This window comes from Solea solea, chromosome 12 (genome assembly GCF_958295425.1).
Source record: "Solea solea chromosome 12, fSolSol10.1, whole genome shotgun sequence".
NCBI classification, from domain to species: Eukaryota; Metazoa; Chordata; class Actinopteri; order Pleuronectiformes; family Soleidae; genus Solea; species Solea solea.
This window is the reverse complement of record NC_081145.1, coordinates 27,390,189-27,409,197: the sequence shown is the minus strand read 5'-3', so window position 1 is coordinate 27,409,197 and position 19,009 is coordinate 27,390,189. Positions and strand designations below refer to the sequence as shown.

The 19,009-nt window shown below is 41.1% G+C and overlaps 1 protein-coding gene across 1 annotated transcript in view; it reads left to right on the top strand.

Moving 5' to 3' along the window:
* Positions 1–18,507, top strand: part of syt9b (synaptotagmin IXb) — a 35,739-nt gene extending 17,232 nt beyond the window's left edge. Inside the window, exons 3-8 of the mRNA XM_058646462.1 lie at positions 449–666; positions 1,249–1,789; positions 12,945–13,065; positions 13,202–13,373; positions 14,038–14,167; positions 17,954–18,507. Coding sequence (XP_058502445.1) covers positions 449–666; positions 1,249–1,789; positions 12,945–13,065; positions 13,202–13,373; positions 14,038–14,167; positions 17,954–18,031 — 1,260 coding nt within the window. The 3' untranslated portion in view covers positions 18,032–18,507. The remainder of the gene's footprint in view (positions 1–448; positions 667–1,248; positions 1,790–12,944; positions 13,066–13,201; positions 13,374–14,037; positions 14,168–17,953) is intronic.
* The last annotated feature ends 502 nt before the right edge of the window (positions 18,508–19,009 follow it).

Sequence of the window (19,009 nt, the reverse complement as noted above, 5' to 3'; positions counted from 1 at the left end):
TACACTGAAGTCCATACAGAAAATCAATGATTTTACATCACAGCACACAGGAGTTGTTGGTCCACTGCTGCCGCCATCAATACGTTTAAATGTGTTCTTTTGTGACTCCAGGGGTTTGAAATCATTAGTTCAGATTTATTATAGTGACAAAACGTTACCAAACAAGGCAGCAGTCAACCAGCAGCTCTCTCGTGTCCCCATGAGCTTAAATCACTGATTTTTTGTGAGTGATTTACAGACTTCAGTTCAGTTCATTGCATTGTTGTCCTTGACGTTATCAGATCATCTGCCATTGCACATATTTCGCCCACATTTTCATCTCAACCTGCTTGGACTTATCCTCAGGACTGTGTGGGCCGGAGATAGATTACCACCGCTTACCCTTTCAACACAAACATTTCCTGTCTCTTCCTCTTGCTCTGCCCTTTTGCTGTCTGTTTTTTCACAGGTGGACGGGGAGGAAAGGGAGTACAGCGAAGATGGCTGTGTGAAAGACCCTTCGGGGCTTCCCTGCGCTGTGGCTGTCCCGGAGTCGACCCTGAAGATAAGCCACACATCGCCCGATATTGCACTGGAGACCCAGGCCAAGGTGGAGAAAAACCAGGTCCACACTCTGGCAAGGGACAGAGTCCAGAGACAGATTACTGAGCCTACCTCGTCTGTACGGTTAGCTCACCAGTTCAAACCATGCACCTCTGGTTTCAGTGGTACTCTATTAAGTAGATGACTGCATGCAATACATCATCATAGCTTCCTTGGACTCGTCCTTATTTCATTGATTGTGTGACACACAAAACATAAATCTTCACTACTTTTTTGTTTACAACTTTATAAACGGCAGCAAAAAGACAAATAAGAGGGACTGAAAGTGTAAAATGAAAGCTGGGGACAGAGGAAGCTTTATAAATGGAGTCTATAAAATGATATGAAGCATGGAAAAGTGTGGGAAGATCGCAGTGTTTTCCATCTGTTGGATAATAAAGTCTCACCCATTCATTTCTTATAGCGGTCGTTTTTTGACCGGGAACTCTAAAGTTATGAGTGGTGATCAACAATTTTATTTGTCCAGATGCTTTGAGTGGAGGATATCATCAGGTCTTCAGGCAATAGTTTTTATGTGTAGGAAAAGTCGTAGAGTTGGTCACATTCTACCGGTGAAGGAGCCAGTAGCCTCATGAGGGAACATGAAGAGTAGAGAAATGTGTATATGATTTCACATGTCTTTTTTTTTTATTTTTTATCCTACAGGCACAATTCCATCCGCCGTCAGATGAACTTGTCCAATCCGGACTTCAACCTCGCTCAGTTCCAGCGGCAGGAGTCTCTGTCTGGTCTAGGCAGCCTCAAACCAGAGCTCTACAAGCAGCACTCAGTGGACACAGAAGACGGCCGTCACATTGGCAAATGCGGGTGTCTCCACTTCATCCTGAAATTTGACTTTGACCTGGAGCAGCTAATCGTGAAGATCCACAAGGCCCAGGACCTTCCCGCCAAGGACTTCTCAGGGACCTCTGATCCTTACGTCAAGATCTACCTGCTGCCTGACCGCAAAACCAAGCACCAGACCAAGGTGCACCGCAAGACTCTCAACCCAGTGTTCGACGAAGTGTTCCTCTTTCCGGTGGCGTACGGCGAGCTGACGAGCCGGAAGCTGCATTTCAGCGTCTACGACTTTGACAGGTTCTCGCGCCATGACTTGATCGGCCAAGTGGTGGTGGACAACTTCCTGGATCTGGCTGATTTTCCACGGGAGACAAGACTGTGCAAAGACATACAATACGTGACCTCGGTGAGATACAACATTTGTCTTTGTCTTCCTCGTCTAATTGTTTAGACCTCACATATTGCCTGCAGCATGTTTGTAGTTGGGTAGGTCTATGGTATCTGTACCAGCCTAATTCCCCATGTCCTTTTCTCAGTCTTGCTGATTTCTGCTCACACAATCGAAAAGAGCAGAACAGCAGCAGAGGGGAAAGAGGAACATCAATTGCCCTGTATCTCATTTCCCCCCTCATTTGAGGGTTTGAGAGGCATAGACACAGAAATATACTTAGGCACAGTTAATTTTTAATGAAAGCAGTCAGGAACACTTGGGGGTGGTGACCCAGATCTGCACCGACATAAGACTGGGGACGACTTGCCAGAGACACAGCAACATTGTCCGCATTTCATTATTCACTTCTCCAGTGCTGGTACATTGAGTGTCTCAGAGAAGGATTGAGAGAGCCTCCTGCCGGGAAAGTCCTCATGGTTTTCACGTCAGGTCGACTGAGGGTTTGCCTGCCGCTGAGGCTCACTTTGAGATGGAAACGTAGCTTTTCTGGTTCTGTTTCACTTTGTGGTTTATTGATGGGTAGGCAGGATTGTGAGAACAACAATCTTTGGTATTCTTATCCTCAGGTATGCACGCTTCATAAATATTAAGGTTTTGAGATCACATATCTCTGTCTCACCAGATGAGCATGTGAAGCAACTCCCCTATCCATTTGCAAGGAGGGTTAATTCCGTCAAACTGCTAAACAAACAGGTTTTTGTTAGCAGTAGAATCCACCTCGGATACTTGTCCTGGGTGCTTCTTGGGCATTTTTAGATATACCCCTACCTGTTGGGGCCATCTTGCTTTACTAGCACCACATTGTTGTGTCATTGAAACAAAACACGGCTTTATTGAGAAATTCTCCTGTGATCCCTGTGGAGATTACGTGAATTTATCTGTGTAAATTTTGAGGAGGACACTAGTCTAATTCTCAGGTATACATACTGCTTGAATACTAATGTATGGGATTACGGCTCTCTGTGCCAGACCATCTCCCACCCTTCAAACTGATAAACATCCAGGTTTTTTAGAAGTAGAATCAACTTTTTGTAATGGTTTCTTGGCGGGGTTTTTCAGCCGTACTCCTACCTACTTGCCATCTTGCTTTGCTAGCGTCACATTGCTGTCGTGAGGTAAAACAAATCACTTGTGTGTAGTTTTAAAGGTCCATTGTGTAAGAATTAGTGACATCTAATGGTTAGATTACACTCAACACTACCTTTTGAAAGAATGATGGGGAACTACAGGGAACCCGATTTCACTTCAAATGCCAAATGACAACTCTGGATAGGTTGTCCATCCGGGTTGTCGCGGCCTCCGTGAAGGAAGATCCTGGCCCAAAGTACAGATAAAAACAAGAAAAATATATATTTATATATATATAAGTGATTATTATTGGACACTGGACCTTTCAGAGCATGAGATGGATGTGACATCATTGTAGTACTGTCCAAAATGCTAAACTTGAGGATCCAACACAGGATTTCTCAAACCAGAGTGCTATATAATAATAGAATACAGTTTTGACTTATGACCACAACCACTCGGTTTTTAACAGTGTGATTTCTCAGTATTTGTGTGAAAGGAACTGACAGATGAGTAATAAAGGTGAAGCGTGATGGCCACTGCTCAGCCAGGAGAAGGCTTTGAAACTCATGCACTCGACACAGCTGCCGCTCATGAGGTAATTAAGTTCAAAAGCAGATGATGATGATGATGATGATGATTAGCTGGGTCGGCAGTGAACCAGTTCTGACCTGTTACTACATCGCTGACTACCGTAATACAAAGACCTCAGTCACAAGTGCACACAAACACACTTCCACTTTTCACTTCATCAAATATCATTTTAACACCTTTCAGTCTCTGAGCAGACTGTGATAAATAAGGTCAGTGTAAATGGGTTAGAACGTCCACCGAGACAGCCAGGTTGTGAAGTGGAGCTGCTCCCTCTCCTGTGTCCATCACTTTCTAAATTTATTCCACACTTCATCATTTATTTACACAACGTGGGCTGCAATTAACAATTCAAACTGCTGGTCTTTTCCCAACTTTATGCATTAATTAAAATAACCTTTAGAGCAGCTGTGAAATCAAAGTCTACGTATCACACATTCACATTTTGCAAATGTAATTTCTTAGGTTAATGTTGCTTCATTTATTTTCTTTAAGATTCCTGAATTTAGAACATAATTGTTCACCACGATAATCACCCATATCTTTGACTCTATATCTTTTTGGTAAGTCTGTGTGACTTGACTCAGGTGAACATAAACAAAGGATTTCACACACCAAAGTCACAAAGTAACACCTGGTGGAGGCCACAGTGGATCAATAACTCCTGTGTGCTGTGACGTAAAATCGCACATTTTCCCAATGGACTTTGGTGTGTGACTTGAGCCAACGCAAGTTTTTTTTTTTTTTTTTTTTTTTTAATGGTGAGATCAAGTGGCAAAAATATTCTCAGACGTATGTAGGTGTTGTAGATTTTATGAGGTGAGTGTTTCTCTGGATTCCCTGTAGCCTGTCCGGTCTGTCAACAACGATCAACAAGTTTTGTTCAATATCAAAAGTAATATCTTATTTAATATAGAAAAAAAGCTAAGGCCACAAACACTCACAAACAAATACAATGAAATAAAACCAGTGTATAGTCTTTCCATTTGGCAAAAACTTGGATGGTAATTGAGATTTTTTTTTTATTGACTAAAAGTTACAAAAATATCTGCCGATTGGCTCACGTGTCCAAACAAACCTGTATATTTAATGTTTTTGACCCGGTTGTGTTTCTATTTGACAACACAGCATCTGTGAGGAAGTGTCTCTCTCTTCCCGCTCGCTCACTTCCTCTCTGTCCCCAGCAGAACTAGGTTACCTCCCCTGGGATTACGGGAGGGTGGTACCCTCCACTGGTCTAGTCTCAGTCCACACGTATATAAATCATGGTTCCTGTCGCGGACTCTCGAGCCCTTCATACAATCATACAAACCCTGGATTTTAAATGTACATGTTTCTGGGCTGCGTGTTCATAGACGGATTCACTTTTCTGAAGTAAGTAAAGGGAGCAGCGACACAGTCCTGACATCATCGGTGGAGCTTGGCCTTGTTATACCTAATTAGACAAGTTGATTAGTGTTTACAGTTAAAAATGAGTTTTAATTGATTTTATACACAGAGCATCACTTACAAGTTCTGCTGAAATTTAAGGCAGCTCCTTTACTTTACAGCCCGTTGTCATTTAAGGGAAAGTTAGACCTTTTAACCCTTAAGAGTTTTTATTGTTAAGCCATTTTGGTTGTGTTGAATGAATATAGGTCAGATTTTCCAGAGGATATTTATTTTTGGTCTCACTTCCTTAAATTAGCCTAAAATGGCTAAGCTACGCAAAAACTTACTCATTTGTTCCTAGTGGCAGAAAACGTCAAAACAGCAATAAAAATGTATATATTAATATTTTTTTTCCACTTTAAAAAAAGTCAAACTTTTAAATCTACTTCAGCCTGACATATACATATCAAAGATTAATTATATCTTTGGGATTTTAACCCTTTTTTTTCGGATTACATGACATATTTTTATTTCCATCAGGCTTGTATTCCGAGTACTTGTGCCCTATGTAAACATAGCTATTAACCTAAATTAGCTAGGTCTCAATGAAAAGGTGCCATTGACTTCTACAAGAAACTTCTAATTTACAGCTTTTTGCGACACATTTTTAGCAGTTGCGACCTTCTTACGTTCTACACTGCCCCCAAATGATTTCTTGTGGTACTGCTACATTTTGTCCATATCCGTTAGTTTTCCAAGGAAAACGCACTAGCACTGATGAAACGGATGCAGAATAAAGACAGAAAGCTCCACCTGTGTGAGCCTTCACCTTTAGTTCTCGCCACTTTAACAAGCATTTTTAGTCTCATATTCTGAGTATATGATGAGTTTCTCTGCTGAGGCCTGAATTTTGACTGAAAAACTGTTTTTGTTTTTCCTCCAAAGCACAGATTATAGCCGCGACACGTTGATAAACATCAGCGACCGCGATGCTAATGTCGGTGAATTATAGCTTGGAGCAGATTAGTGTATTCAATTGTTTTGAAGTGTCAAGAGACTCCTCCTCACACTGCATCTCTATTAGGTTCATGTGAAGACATTTCAATTTGCCTTTGGACATCTGTCGCGTCGTTACATCTGTGTGTTCTTCTTTGTCCTCGGCTGAAGACCTTTTGAAGATAAAGACATTGAAGAGTTCAGAGACACTGTAACCTGCAGCTGCTGCAGGGCCAGTCAATACTATTGATTAATTAGGACCTTGATAAATGGGTTCACTGTGTGCATATGCAGCATGTGTGTGTGTGTGTGTGTGTGTGTGAAGGAGGTTCCCATTTCCCAACAATGACAAATGGAACCATATAACAAGCACTTGTCCTCCCATTTGCCCTTATTGACTAAGTGAGAAATATGATGCTGTAGATGTTCATGGTCCATTGAGTCAGAGTGAGATCCTGAATATATTTACAGGGACACAAGACACACGATCTACACATGTCTCTGTTTTTTCATCTTGAGGATTTTAAGGAGTGTTCAGAGAGATCCAGACAAAACCCAAGTCTTTTAGGAAACCAAGACTGAGTCAAGGCCACTATGTAATACTGCTCAGATGCCTATTTTACAGATTTACAGGAAATGTAACCAGTAACTCATAATCGATTAATCTGTTGATTACTTTCTCAATTAATCGAATTATCTATTGGTCCATAAAATGTCATTGATCAGTGTGTTTCAAACCTGCAAATGATGATGTTCTCAATGTTTGAATGATTTCTTTGTTATGTGATATTTATTTAATAGTTTTAATTCTTTAAAAACTTGGCAGTGACCCAAAAAAACTTCAATGGAAATTGGAGGTAGCAGCTATAAATGTATTGGTTGCTTTTGGGGATTTGGAGATTAGGGATTAAATTGGACACTAAATTGAGAGTGTGAGAGTGAATGGTTGTTCACTCTTTATGCGTCCCTGTGATGGTCTGGCAACCTGTTGAGGGTGTATCCCGCTTTTCCCCCTATGTCAGCTAGGATTGGCTCCCCCTGCGACCCTCAGGTGGAGAATAAAGTGGATTTGTACAAGTTTGTATCCGTTTGAACATTGGGGGGGGGGGAATTCAAGCACAAAACTTTAAAACCCATTTGAAGTTAAAACATACAGCCTTAAAGTGCATCAGACTGTCTAAAAATAAGTACAAAGTTGCTTGAGCTGTATCCATGACCTTTTTGAGTCATCAGAAGACAACAATGACTGTCACACGACCCAACTCGTACTGAAAAACACATAAAACCCTATAACCAGAACATCCGAAATAGCCTTCATAACAGGAAGTAGCTGCACTTCCACACATGCATAGAACAAATCGGGTGATTGTTCTTTTTCTGAAACTGCAAATGGCCACGTCACATTATAGAATAACTTTGATGATATAGAGAGTTAGCAAGCATTTTGGAAAAAAGAACTAGCCCTACTCAGCGTTACTATACAGTATATATAAACAGAAATGAGATTTTCTCACGTTTGTCAGTTTGATTCGTGATAAAAGTGTAAATACCAAACCTACAGATGCTTCTCATTTGGGGGTTTATAGTCACACTTTTCCAATGTTGATTTATTGAAAATATGCACATATTTTTTTTTAAATATAACATTCAAATATCTGTTTGAAAACTGCCTTTTAAGGTGATTTTTTCTTTTTTTTAACCTTCAGATCATCTGTACCCACTGTCCTCCCGTTAGTTTGTGTCTTTCCCTCAGAGTTATGAGGAAGCCTTCAACCTAACCTGATTCTGCCAGAGTGCATTCATTTATACAGCTAAAGTTCAGCCTCGGCAGTGATGGATTTACTTCCACCGTGTTCAGCCGGGCACACACACATATATTGTCCTCTTGATTAGGCCTCATGTGACGTGATCTCTAATGTTAAAGTGAGCTGAACAAACTCGCTTCCCTTTGTCCTAATGAGAAAAACCCTTACAAAACAAAACTAAACAGAAACACTGAAATTAATTATATAATATTATTATTCCCTGTATGTACAGTATGTTTACTATATTATCTTTTAATCGTGCTGACAGCTAGGTTTTGTAAACCAGTCACTCTCCTGCACCAAAGCCCATAGAAAAAAAGCAGTGATTTTAGCTGACAGGGACACACGTGCTGTTGGACCACTGCTGCCTCGTGTGGTCAGTTTGTGTCACTGAGGTTAATCTGAACAAAGCGTCGTGACTTAAAAATGCTAATTTTCTCTATGGACTTTGGTGTAGGAGACAGAGAGGTCCACAAAAGCAACACAATATTAATTTGCCGGGCAGATTGAGGTGTCACATGTTGTGACGGCCATTTCCTGCCTGAGCGGAACGGCCATTATGTGTCCCGAGTGTAGGTTATGTTATGTGTCAGTGAAAGATCTTACATAATCATGATGGTAGTTAAAGCTCTTTCGTCATTCACTTCACAATCATCTGCGACAACAACAACAAAAAACACAACATTATCTGGATCAGATGTCAGATATTTTAAATACAATACAACCCAAAAATCCTAGCAACAGCATTTCGGCTGAGTCATGTTGTGGGCTGCTAATTTCTTCTTAATGGGAAGAGAATATTTGTTACACAGCTGGATAATTATGTCTTTGAAATTGCTAGCACAAATATTTTGTTAAGAACTTCGTAGTTTAAAAGTTGTAAAAGTACCAGTAGATACTCAAAGTTGTGGTGATATCGCGCCGTCCCTGAACAAAAACGCGCATGTGAGCGCAGCGACACTGACCAACCCTCTGCTCACCCTTTGCTGCGTTCCATTAAATTAACATTGGAACTTGGAAGTCCGAGCTGGCATCGACGTCACCTTCCAAGTTCACTTCATGTTAAATAATCACAAACGTTCTTTTGAGGATTCTTTTCTTTACACCAAGAAGGGCTCCTCAGTTCAACAGTGTGACAACATAAATATTCTATCTCTGTGAAATGATATAACACTTTGAAGGAGCCATTCACAAAACACACACACACACACACACACACACACACACACACACACACACACAGGGAGGACAGAGATTGGTTAAACTGGGCCTGAGATTATTGAAGCGTCTGCAGTGGAGAAGCCTGTAGACACAAATCCCGGCGGATCCTGAGGGAGAGTAGGTGCTGCTAGTTTTGTAATTGGAGAATATAGACTGTCCACATTCTCTCTCTCTCTCACTCTCTCTGTGCTTTTATTGGAACGCTTGAGAGCACCGGGCTAATTTCATTGGCCGAGCACAGGCAACCATAATCCTGACCGCAGGCTTGATTTGAGTGCCCGTTAGAGGAGAGCCTGGCAGTCCGTACTCTGAAAACTCTGAGTGAGTGTGTGTGTGTGTTATGGGAGACATTATATTGCATTATCTGTGGAGAGCTGCAGGCTTGCCAGTTTACAGTGGTGAGATGGTATGTCCCAGCCTGTGTGTGTGTGTGTACACTTGTATTTGTTTCCTCTTCAGGACATTGTTCTGGCATAAACACTTGATCTCATAGAGACCAAAGCCTAATGGCCTAATGAGGCAGAACGGACCTCATTTCTGAGGATGTGAAGTGTGCTTAGGTTAGGGTTAGGTATTCACTGGTTATGGGTAAGGTTGGCGACAACATTTTTTTGTTTAGGCTTGTCCAAATGAGTGGAAGTCAATGCAGCGTCCTCACAAGATAAGCTGTATAAACCTGTTTGTGTGTATGTATGTTCTTGCATGTGTGTCTTTGTGAGGACCAAACACATACAACTTTAAAGTGCTTTTAATGGGGTTAAGACTAGGTTTTAAGGGTATAATTAGTCAATATAAGTAACTTCTGAAGTCATGGAAACCAGACCGTGTGTGAGTGTATTTGCATTTATATCTTTGTGAGGTCCAAAAAACACTTTGTGGAGACACAGGGTTAAGAGCTGTTTTAAGGGTTAGGCACTTAGTTGTGGTGGTTTAGGCTAGTCCCTTAATTTCTAAATATATTTTTCCAATTATATAAAAATATTATTTTGTTTTGTTTTTGCCATCTAGTGTAGATTGTTAATTTTAATATAGCACATACAACACAGACATTTGTCACATGGCTTCTATTCTGATAAATCAGCAGTAGAAGCAACCAACCATATTTTTCATATTTTTCTATTAGCACAACTTGCATCAAATTTAGAGAATTTCCCATCATTTGTGTGGAATATGCATTAGTGAGCTACACACACCACCTCAGCCACATTCATACAGCAAACGGTTTGAGGCGCAACAATCCTCCAATAGAGGGTTAGGGTAAGGGGCTAGGGAATCTATTATGTCCTCACTAAGATATAAAAACAAGTTTCCGTGTGTGTGTGTGTGTACGTGTGACACATAACAAGCTGCATTCACACCTGAGGCTCCAATGAGCCATGACGATGGAGTGTCAGAGGGGGATTTATGCTTGAGCAACATGCATGATGACTCAACTCCTCACGTGGTCACAACGTCATGAACTTTGAACCAACGTTATGTGTATGAAGGGATGAATGATAACAGCCAAACCTTTTAATGTTGTCACCATTTAAGGTTCTCATCATAATCACTTATATCAATAATTGTTGCAATAAATGTCAGAAAACACTGCTGGAAAAACCTAAAATGGGCCAGCATAAAACAACATGGACCACCATAGACCAGCATAGAACAACATGGACCAGCATAGACCAACATAGAAAAGCATAGACCAACATGGACCAGCATAGACCAGCATAGAAAAGCATAGACCAAAATGGGCCAGCATAGACCAGCATAGAACAACATGGACCACCATAGACCAGCATAGAACAACATGGACCAGCATAGAACAACATGGACCACCATAGAACAACATGGACCAGCATAGAACAGCATAGACCAACATGGACCAGCCTAGAACATGGACCAGCATAGACCAACATGGACCAGCATAGACCAATGTAGATGAGCATATACCAATATAGACCAGCATATACTAATGTAGACCAGCATAGACCAGCATGGACCAGCATAGACCAGCAAAGACCAGCGTAAACCAACATGGACCAGCAAAGACCAGCATAGACCAACATGGACCAGCAAAGACCAGCATAGACCAACATGGACCAGCAAAGACAAGCAAAGACCAGCAAAGACCAACATGGACCAGCAAAGACCAGCAAAGACCAGCATAGACCAGCATAGACCAACATGGACCAGCAAAGACCAGCATAGAGCAGCATTATGCTGTACCCGCACCAAAACACAATGAAATGCTCGTGCTGGCAGTGTGTATGCATGCTGGTGTACGAGCATATAAATGGACATATTGAAGTGAATGTCCCCCGAAGAAAAAGTTAATTTAGTTCAATTTAGCAATTCTGTGCAGCAGACCCACAACAGCAATGAGTGCGCGCACACGCTGGGACTCCAATTAATCCCAATCAGCAGGAGACGGAGCGCTTATTGATATCTGAGCAAGACACTTACTTATATTCCAGTAGATGCATCACATCTGACCTTTAAATGGGCCCCTGAGCTAATTAGCCAAATACAAAATCGTTAACATCCTCTGTGTGTGTCTTCATGTCTGACAGACACACAAGACATTTGTGTCCATAGTTCTTTGTGTCGCATATTGTTTGTACTAAAAAACAAACAAGAGGTTTTGTCTTCTTCGCTTGGGAGTTGCTATGAATGACTATAGAAAAAAAAAAAGATTGCTTCAGTAAATAAATTGCAGACATAACCTTTAACCTGCCTTGAATCTGTGTCCATGGAAACAGAGGTAGCTCAAGAAAATGTTTGCTGATTAAAGGTGATGCATGTCAATATCTTATTATGCCTTCGCCTATTCTCACATAATATCAATTTTAAACCTTTATTTGCGTTTCAGGCGTAAAATGTAAGGAGGAGTCAAAGTTTCCCCGGGCGCGTCACAAGCTCGTGCACACACACACACACACACAATCACACGTTATTTTCAGACGTGATAATTAGGAGAGGAGCCTGAATGGAGATGAGTCGTGAAAGCAAGGATGTTATTATCTCTGGAGTAGTTAAGAAAACGAGGTCAGATTTTCATTAAACATACATATGTACACACAGGTTTGTTGGTGTATGAAATTCATGTACACGGATTGTTTTGGGTCATGCTTGTGAGTGTGTGATTTTAACATGTAAAGCCTCGCTAACACTGATAATTACACCTGGCTGAATGTTAGAGGAACGCTTTATTTTCCCCCCAAACAAACTGAGGTAGGTAGGCGTTCATCTCACGGCTGTTAGCATAGCCATTAGCCATGAATGCGAACCTTACGTGATACAACCTTGGACAGCGCTGGGATCAATTAAAAAAGGGATGAAAGTTAAAAAAATAAAGTATAAAATCAGTCAACAGTGTAACGTTTGCCACCGAGCTCCCCGGTGTTGCTGCCGTCACGTTTGACACACAGGGGAAAAGCGGGTTAACAGGAAACACCTCAGGGCAAAACAGGAATAGTGTTAATCACCTTTTTCTGAAAGCAAGTTCACCCGAACAAAAATGCAATTCTTACAATGACAAGAGCCCAGCACCTGAAATGCAAACATCTGTATATAATTGAACCTGCTTATAGCTATGACCTTCATACATAAACATGACAACATTCATCCTGATCTGTTACGTCACGAGATATAAACATCTGAACTTGTTAAATATAGGACTGAACCATGTGAAAGTTAAATTGCCGCTAAATCTGTAATCTGGATCAGGACCAGATGGAAGTTAGTATGATGGGGGAGTGTCTAATCCTGCATACACGTACCAAATGATATCCAAATATGTATCAGTAGACAGATTCTTACCAGAATTTTAATGGGAACATACTCAGGTGATGAAATCAGAACCTCCGTGGAGGAGGGAACAAATGACTCTCTCGAGTGTTGTATTATGATTCTGCTTGTAAAATATTTAAGATGTGGTTTACATGAGAATCACTCTGTGTGTGTGTTTCTTCCGTTGCAATGGAAACAGACAGAGTAATGGCCAATGATGATATAACTTTGGTTTAGTGCTTGTTATTGAAATAAGAAATAATGTTGATCTAATCTTGCAGGACAACGTGGACCTGGGAGAGCTGATGTTCTCACTGTGCTATCTCCCCACGGCTGGCAGGCTCACCATCACCATGATCAAAGCCAGAAATCTGAAAGCCATGGACATCACTGGAGCCTCAGGTCAGTGCGGTGTTACTGCAGGGGTCGTTAAATGTGTATGAAAGTGCGCTATTTTTGGCTTCCTCTCTGTAGTGTTTTATAAATGTTCCATACATTCTGATGCTGATGCTAAAAGACCCACGATCTTTGTGTCCAGATCCGTACGTGAAAGTTTCCCTGATGTGTGAGGGGCGGAGGCTAAAGAAGAGGAAGACGTCGACCAAGCGGAACACTCTGAACCCGGTGTACAACGAGGCCATCGTGTTCGATGTTCCTCCTGAGAACATCGACCAGATCAGCCTGCTCATAGCCGTCATGGACTATGATCGGTACGTTACGTGGCGCCATGTTTTTATTACTGCCTGCATTTTAACACAGAGAGGTCATTAGTAAAGAGAGACTCTTTTAAGAGTAATTAGTCAATAGTTAGTTTACACAGACACCATTCGGTTTTAAAAGGTCTGTCCGTCCCAAACGTTATCTCCATCCCTACCCTACATACCTCCATGCATCTTTTCTGCGCTGGTATGGGCATTTACGCAATACTCCCTCTTAAGATTAAGAGTTAGTAAGAGTTGCTTGAATCACTTTGGAAGTGTGAAGTGAGTTCTAGTTTTCCAACATAATCTCTATAAAATAATCTGAATATGTAAATTTTAATGTCTGAATTTCAGTGTTTTCTGTGGGTTTTCAAAAAGGTAGTGACGCAACTGGATCAAATTCCATAAATTAGCATTATGGGAGCAAAAGAGCTCCAGTTGTCATGCTTGATTAATTGCCTCCATATGTTAGTTCATGCATATATTATTTATATTTGGGAGGTCTGGAAAGAGATAAGAGAAAAGGCCTCGGGTTAGAAGGTTTTCTCTTTTCCAGAATGTTTATTGTGAGACGTGTTTATGACAGTTGCAAAGAGGAAAGTTGAAAAAAAAAAAGGCAACCTTGTTGTTTCCATTTATGTCGTTCATGTGTGAATTATTTGCTGCCCCGCAGGGTCGGACACAATGAAGTGATTGGAGTGTGCAGGGTGGGCAACGAGGCTGAGAGCCTGGGCCGAGAACACTGGAGTGAAATGCTCTCGTACCCACGGAAACCCATCGCGCACTGGCACCCGCTCATAGAGGTACGCACCACTCTGTGCACTGGTACGGTGTTTGTCGATGGATGTTTTTAAAGCAATGAAATCATTTTCATGATCCTTTTTCATGCAATCATCAAAGGACAAGATAAAAGAGGTGAGATGAGACTCGTCAAGTCTCCAGCAATGCTATTGTCTTTGCTGGGTTTTAATTTAAGGCTTTTACATTTCCTCAAATTAAGTACATTATCTTGTAGTGATCAGCAACTGGCAGCCCATGGGCCAAAAGTGGTCCGCCACCATGAATATCTGGCCCAAAAATCAGATTTAAAAAAAATAGTAATTTAAGTAGTTTCAGAGCTTTTATTCTGAAAAAAATGATTGTACAATAATTTCAAATCTGATTATTTTTGGTCAGGTATTCAATTGCTTGGAACGATATTTGAATTACTTGCTGACTCCTGGCTTATTGTTTTAGCATGCTAGCATTAAATCAACACATAGGACATCCAGAGGTTGAGGAGATTCTCATGAGATTCACATCACTCATGTCAAAATATTTTACAACATATGTAAAATGTTTGACATGCTGGTGGTTCTTGATGACAAGTCCACTGTCGCTTCAAGTCATCATGAAAAGAAAGTGTTTCTACACCAACTCCTAATGTCTTCATAATTAAACGGCGGTCAGCTTGTGAGGTATTGGGGGTAAAAAGCCTATAATGCAACGTCTGTAATGGCTTTGATTTGAGATGTAAGAAGACCACATGTGAATCACCACACACATAATCCATTAGTTGAGCCATTGAAAGACATGAAACGACACAGAAATTCAGACCGATTAACAAATCAGAGCAGTTAAGCCCCACCCTACGAAAAAGATGAAAAACTTTTCTTATCTTCCATGATTCCATGTGAAGTGTCTCCCATCTATTTATGTATTAGTTTAGTTAAACAAGAACAGTACACATGAATAAACATTTCTGTAATTGTGCCAGAATTAGCCAAGAGCCATTTTCTTTTTCGTCTGTAGTCCCTGGAAACCAGAATTTGAAATTCAAATTACAAAAGTTGCATAACATGCACAACAGTAGCGAAATAGACAGAAATCAATGTTGAATGAAACATAATTTAGGACAATCCTATATTCTATCTGTATAGTCTTCTATACAAGACAAATTGTGTGTAATTAGTTAAAAACACTAATTACAAAAATACCAAATGGAAGCAGAAGAAAATACAGCATATGGAATGTAAAACTGACACAACAAAGTACAATAAGAGACATTTGGAGGTAGATAAATAAAATAAACCCATTACATAATAAAAAGGACTCGTGTCTACTTGACTTGTTCTGTTGTGAGGTAACTAGCTTACAGAGAGAGAGAGACAGGGAGAGACAGGGAGAGGCGGTTACATTCACTGGAGCTGCTTCTATTTCTGAATTCTCAGCCCACACTCATTAAAAAAACAGAGCACGCTGAACCAGATGCTGGGCTGATTCATGTAAATTCATTCCCATTTGCCAAAGCCTGAATCTACTGGTAGTTAGCATACGGGGTGAGAAGATTTAAAATGGGATGCGCTCGACATCATCACCGCGACACACATTAGCGTCTGCTATCATCCTTCCTCTGTTTTTTTAGCATTCCTAAACGTAATAGGCAGCAGCTAGCAGGATGCAAACTCCTTAGCCACCAATCTTGGTCGTTATATGGTTTGTTTATTTACGCTTTTTTCATTCCCATTTGCCAAAGCCTGAATCTACGCTTTCTGCAGACAGTTGTTTTTCCTCGATTAGAGGTCTAGCTGATGTTAAGCAAACATCACGGTCGCTATCCTCCACTTCTGCGAGTTTTGGGGGCAACAGCCATAGCAAGAAAGCCCACACTGCCCCCTCTCCCCAGTCTCTTCCCCCAGCTCCTCGGGGGGATACCAAGGTGGAACACCAGCTGAGGGATATAATCCCTCCAGCAAGTCTCCAGAGGTTTCCTCCCAGAGGGACATACCAGAAACACCTCCACAAGGAAGCATCCTAACTAGATGCCCGAACCAACTCAGCTGGAGGAGCTACTCTGAGCCCCTCCTGGATGTCGGAGCTCCTCACCTTATCTTAGGCTGAGTCCTGTATTCGTGATCTCGTTACCCAAAGCTCTTGACCATAGATGAGGGTTGGAACGTAGATCGACCTGTAAATCAGACACCACCTCGATCCGCCTGTCAATCTCCCTTTCCATCGTTCCCTCACATGTGAACAAGACAGGAGCTCAAAATCAGCTTCATGTTAAATCTTCATCTTCATCTTCAAACATCTTTTCTCACATTTGGCGACTTGAAAATGTCATTTTCCACTCCAGAAAACAAACAGTAATATGCATCAGATAGTAGGATGCTAACTTAATAGCCATCATTTTGAGCTGTTGTTGAACTGCAGATCAGTAGAGGTGGAGCTCTGATGCTAAGCGCTGACCATCAGCTTCATGAAATGCATTAGCATCGATGCCATCGCCTCTTTTCTCCTTCGATGAAATATTCACATGAGCTTACATTTGGCATCTTTAACATGCCTTAATAAAGTTATGGGCAGCATCTAGCAGGACACTGACTCAATAGCCTTCAACATTGGTTGTTAAAAGGCCTTACACTCCTGAAGCTAACGTAGCAGGAGACGCTAGCAGGAGGCTAACTTGTTAGCTCTCATCGTTGGTCTTCATGTGGGTTTGTTGATGTACGCCCACCACAGACATCATTATTTCTTTTTATTACAGAAGAGGTCGAGTGATGCTCATTAGGAGAGAGAGAGAGAGAGAGAGAGAGGCTGGACCCCGGGATTTTTTATCCCGTCTCTAATGAACATGTCTGTGATTCTGTGCATTTTCTCCAGTGACATCTCCATTTGAAATCAGGCCAGATAACGTATAATGAGCATACATTTCAATTATTTTACCAACCAGATGACTCACTTAACTAACTGCTTTTACCCGTTGACAGGCCGAACATGACTGACAACTAAAAGCTGCGACAAGCAGTTTATGTACCATAGAAAATAAATGACTCAGCTTTTAAAGCCAATTTAAAGTTGTGAGTCATTACTTATGTGGTGCACAGTGGGAGCAAGGACTAATCGGATAATTTACTAGAGCCTTGAGGTCATACATCAGAATACAATCTATGAGTCACTCCCTAAAACTGACCAAGTTCTTTTTTTCCCTCAGTGCTTCACATAATGTGTGCCTCAGGAGAATGCTTTTAACACACTCTCAGATCAAGGTCGACTGACGGAGACATTTTTGCCGATTAGCCAACGATAGCCATGTCTACTTGCTATAACGCTCTTGCCTTTTTTGAAAAAACAAATGACAGCTTTGATTCTTGGCGCTCATGGGGGGGGGGGAAACTTGGTTATGGACTCTCAGATTAAGAGTTTAGTTTTGGGTGGTCAAGGACCAAGGTCAAGCCTGTTAGACCTTTCGATCTTTAAATGCACAGTATAGGAATCTGTGAAAAAAATGTACATTGATCAGCATTTTTATCCAAGGGCCAGACAATTCTTCCAAACTCTGATGATATGATACATACTCTGCTGCTACACACTGGCTTTATTCCGCACTCCATCATCTAAGGTGATGATATCTTAAGACTACCATCACAGCATTTGCATGCAGTACCTCACGATATTCTGCCACCATCAGTTTTTCTTTTGTTTTTTTTTAATCATCGCACTTCATTTTTCACTTTTTGTGTTTAATGTACGCCTGTAACAAACTTAATGATGCAAAGGAACGGCACATACTCTCTCTCTCTCTGTCTTTGTGTTTTGTTTTGGTCCAGTGGGTTGGACAGGGAGCGGCAGGCAGCGGAAGCCAAGGAGGATCCACCAATTCACTGAAGACGCCACCGTCTCCATGAGCGCACGCACACACACACACACACACACACACACACACACACACAGACAGACAGACACACACAGCCTCAGGTGCGGGTGGTTGGAACGTCGAGTGATGGACTTCCAGAAACATTTAGACATGAATTACAAGTTGTGTCGAACAAGCGATCTTGGTAGTAACATCAGCTATAAAACCATTACTCTAACCAATGTCTTATTAGATTGAACTACTGTATAGGTTTAATTGTGTTTAGACTTTTCCAAAGGCTAACCACCACTTCTTACTTCCTCATGTGTCTTCACGACCAAAAAAAACAAACAAAAAAAAAAAAACACTTAACGACATTCCAACTAAACTAACTGTTTGAGTTGTTATTGACCGTATTAACAGTTTGAGATGATCTATCTGGTCAAGCTTCTTTTTGTCGTTTTTCTTAAACGGGTGTGTGGACCAAAAGCATTAATTTAAGGTGAGTGTGTGTGGAGCTGTGGCTAGTGATTTGTGTGTGTGATCAGCTGTTATTGTTGTGTTAATGGTGCGTTCACACCTTAGGTGGCGTGGTTTTTTCCTAGCGATCTTCAGGTCATTGATAGAACTGGCAACCCCCTCATCTGGGAATAATGCTAGAGCTAAGTTTACTAAATTGCAATCATAGCTTAAACTAAGTGGCATTTACATATTTTCAGAACAAAACAGGTCGTCCAAATTCCTCACTCGGTATCGGTATACAACCTGTGACATTATGGTAGATGAATTTCTTTGCTGGAGATCAATTTTGGGAGATTTGCGTCACCTAGAGTGAAAAAGTGCGTCACGTTTGGTGTGAACACATCATGACATGATTAGAGATAATTAAAAAATGAGAAGATTGTTGTGCTGAACACTGAACTCTTTCCTGCATTAATTATGAAGTAAAAATAACCTGAACGAAACACAGGAGGATTTTCTTGGTGTAAACCGTAGGTTTTACTGCAGCAGACGACTTTAGCAAAGATCT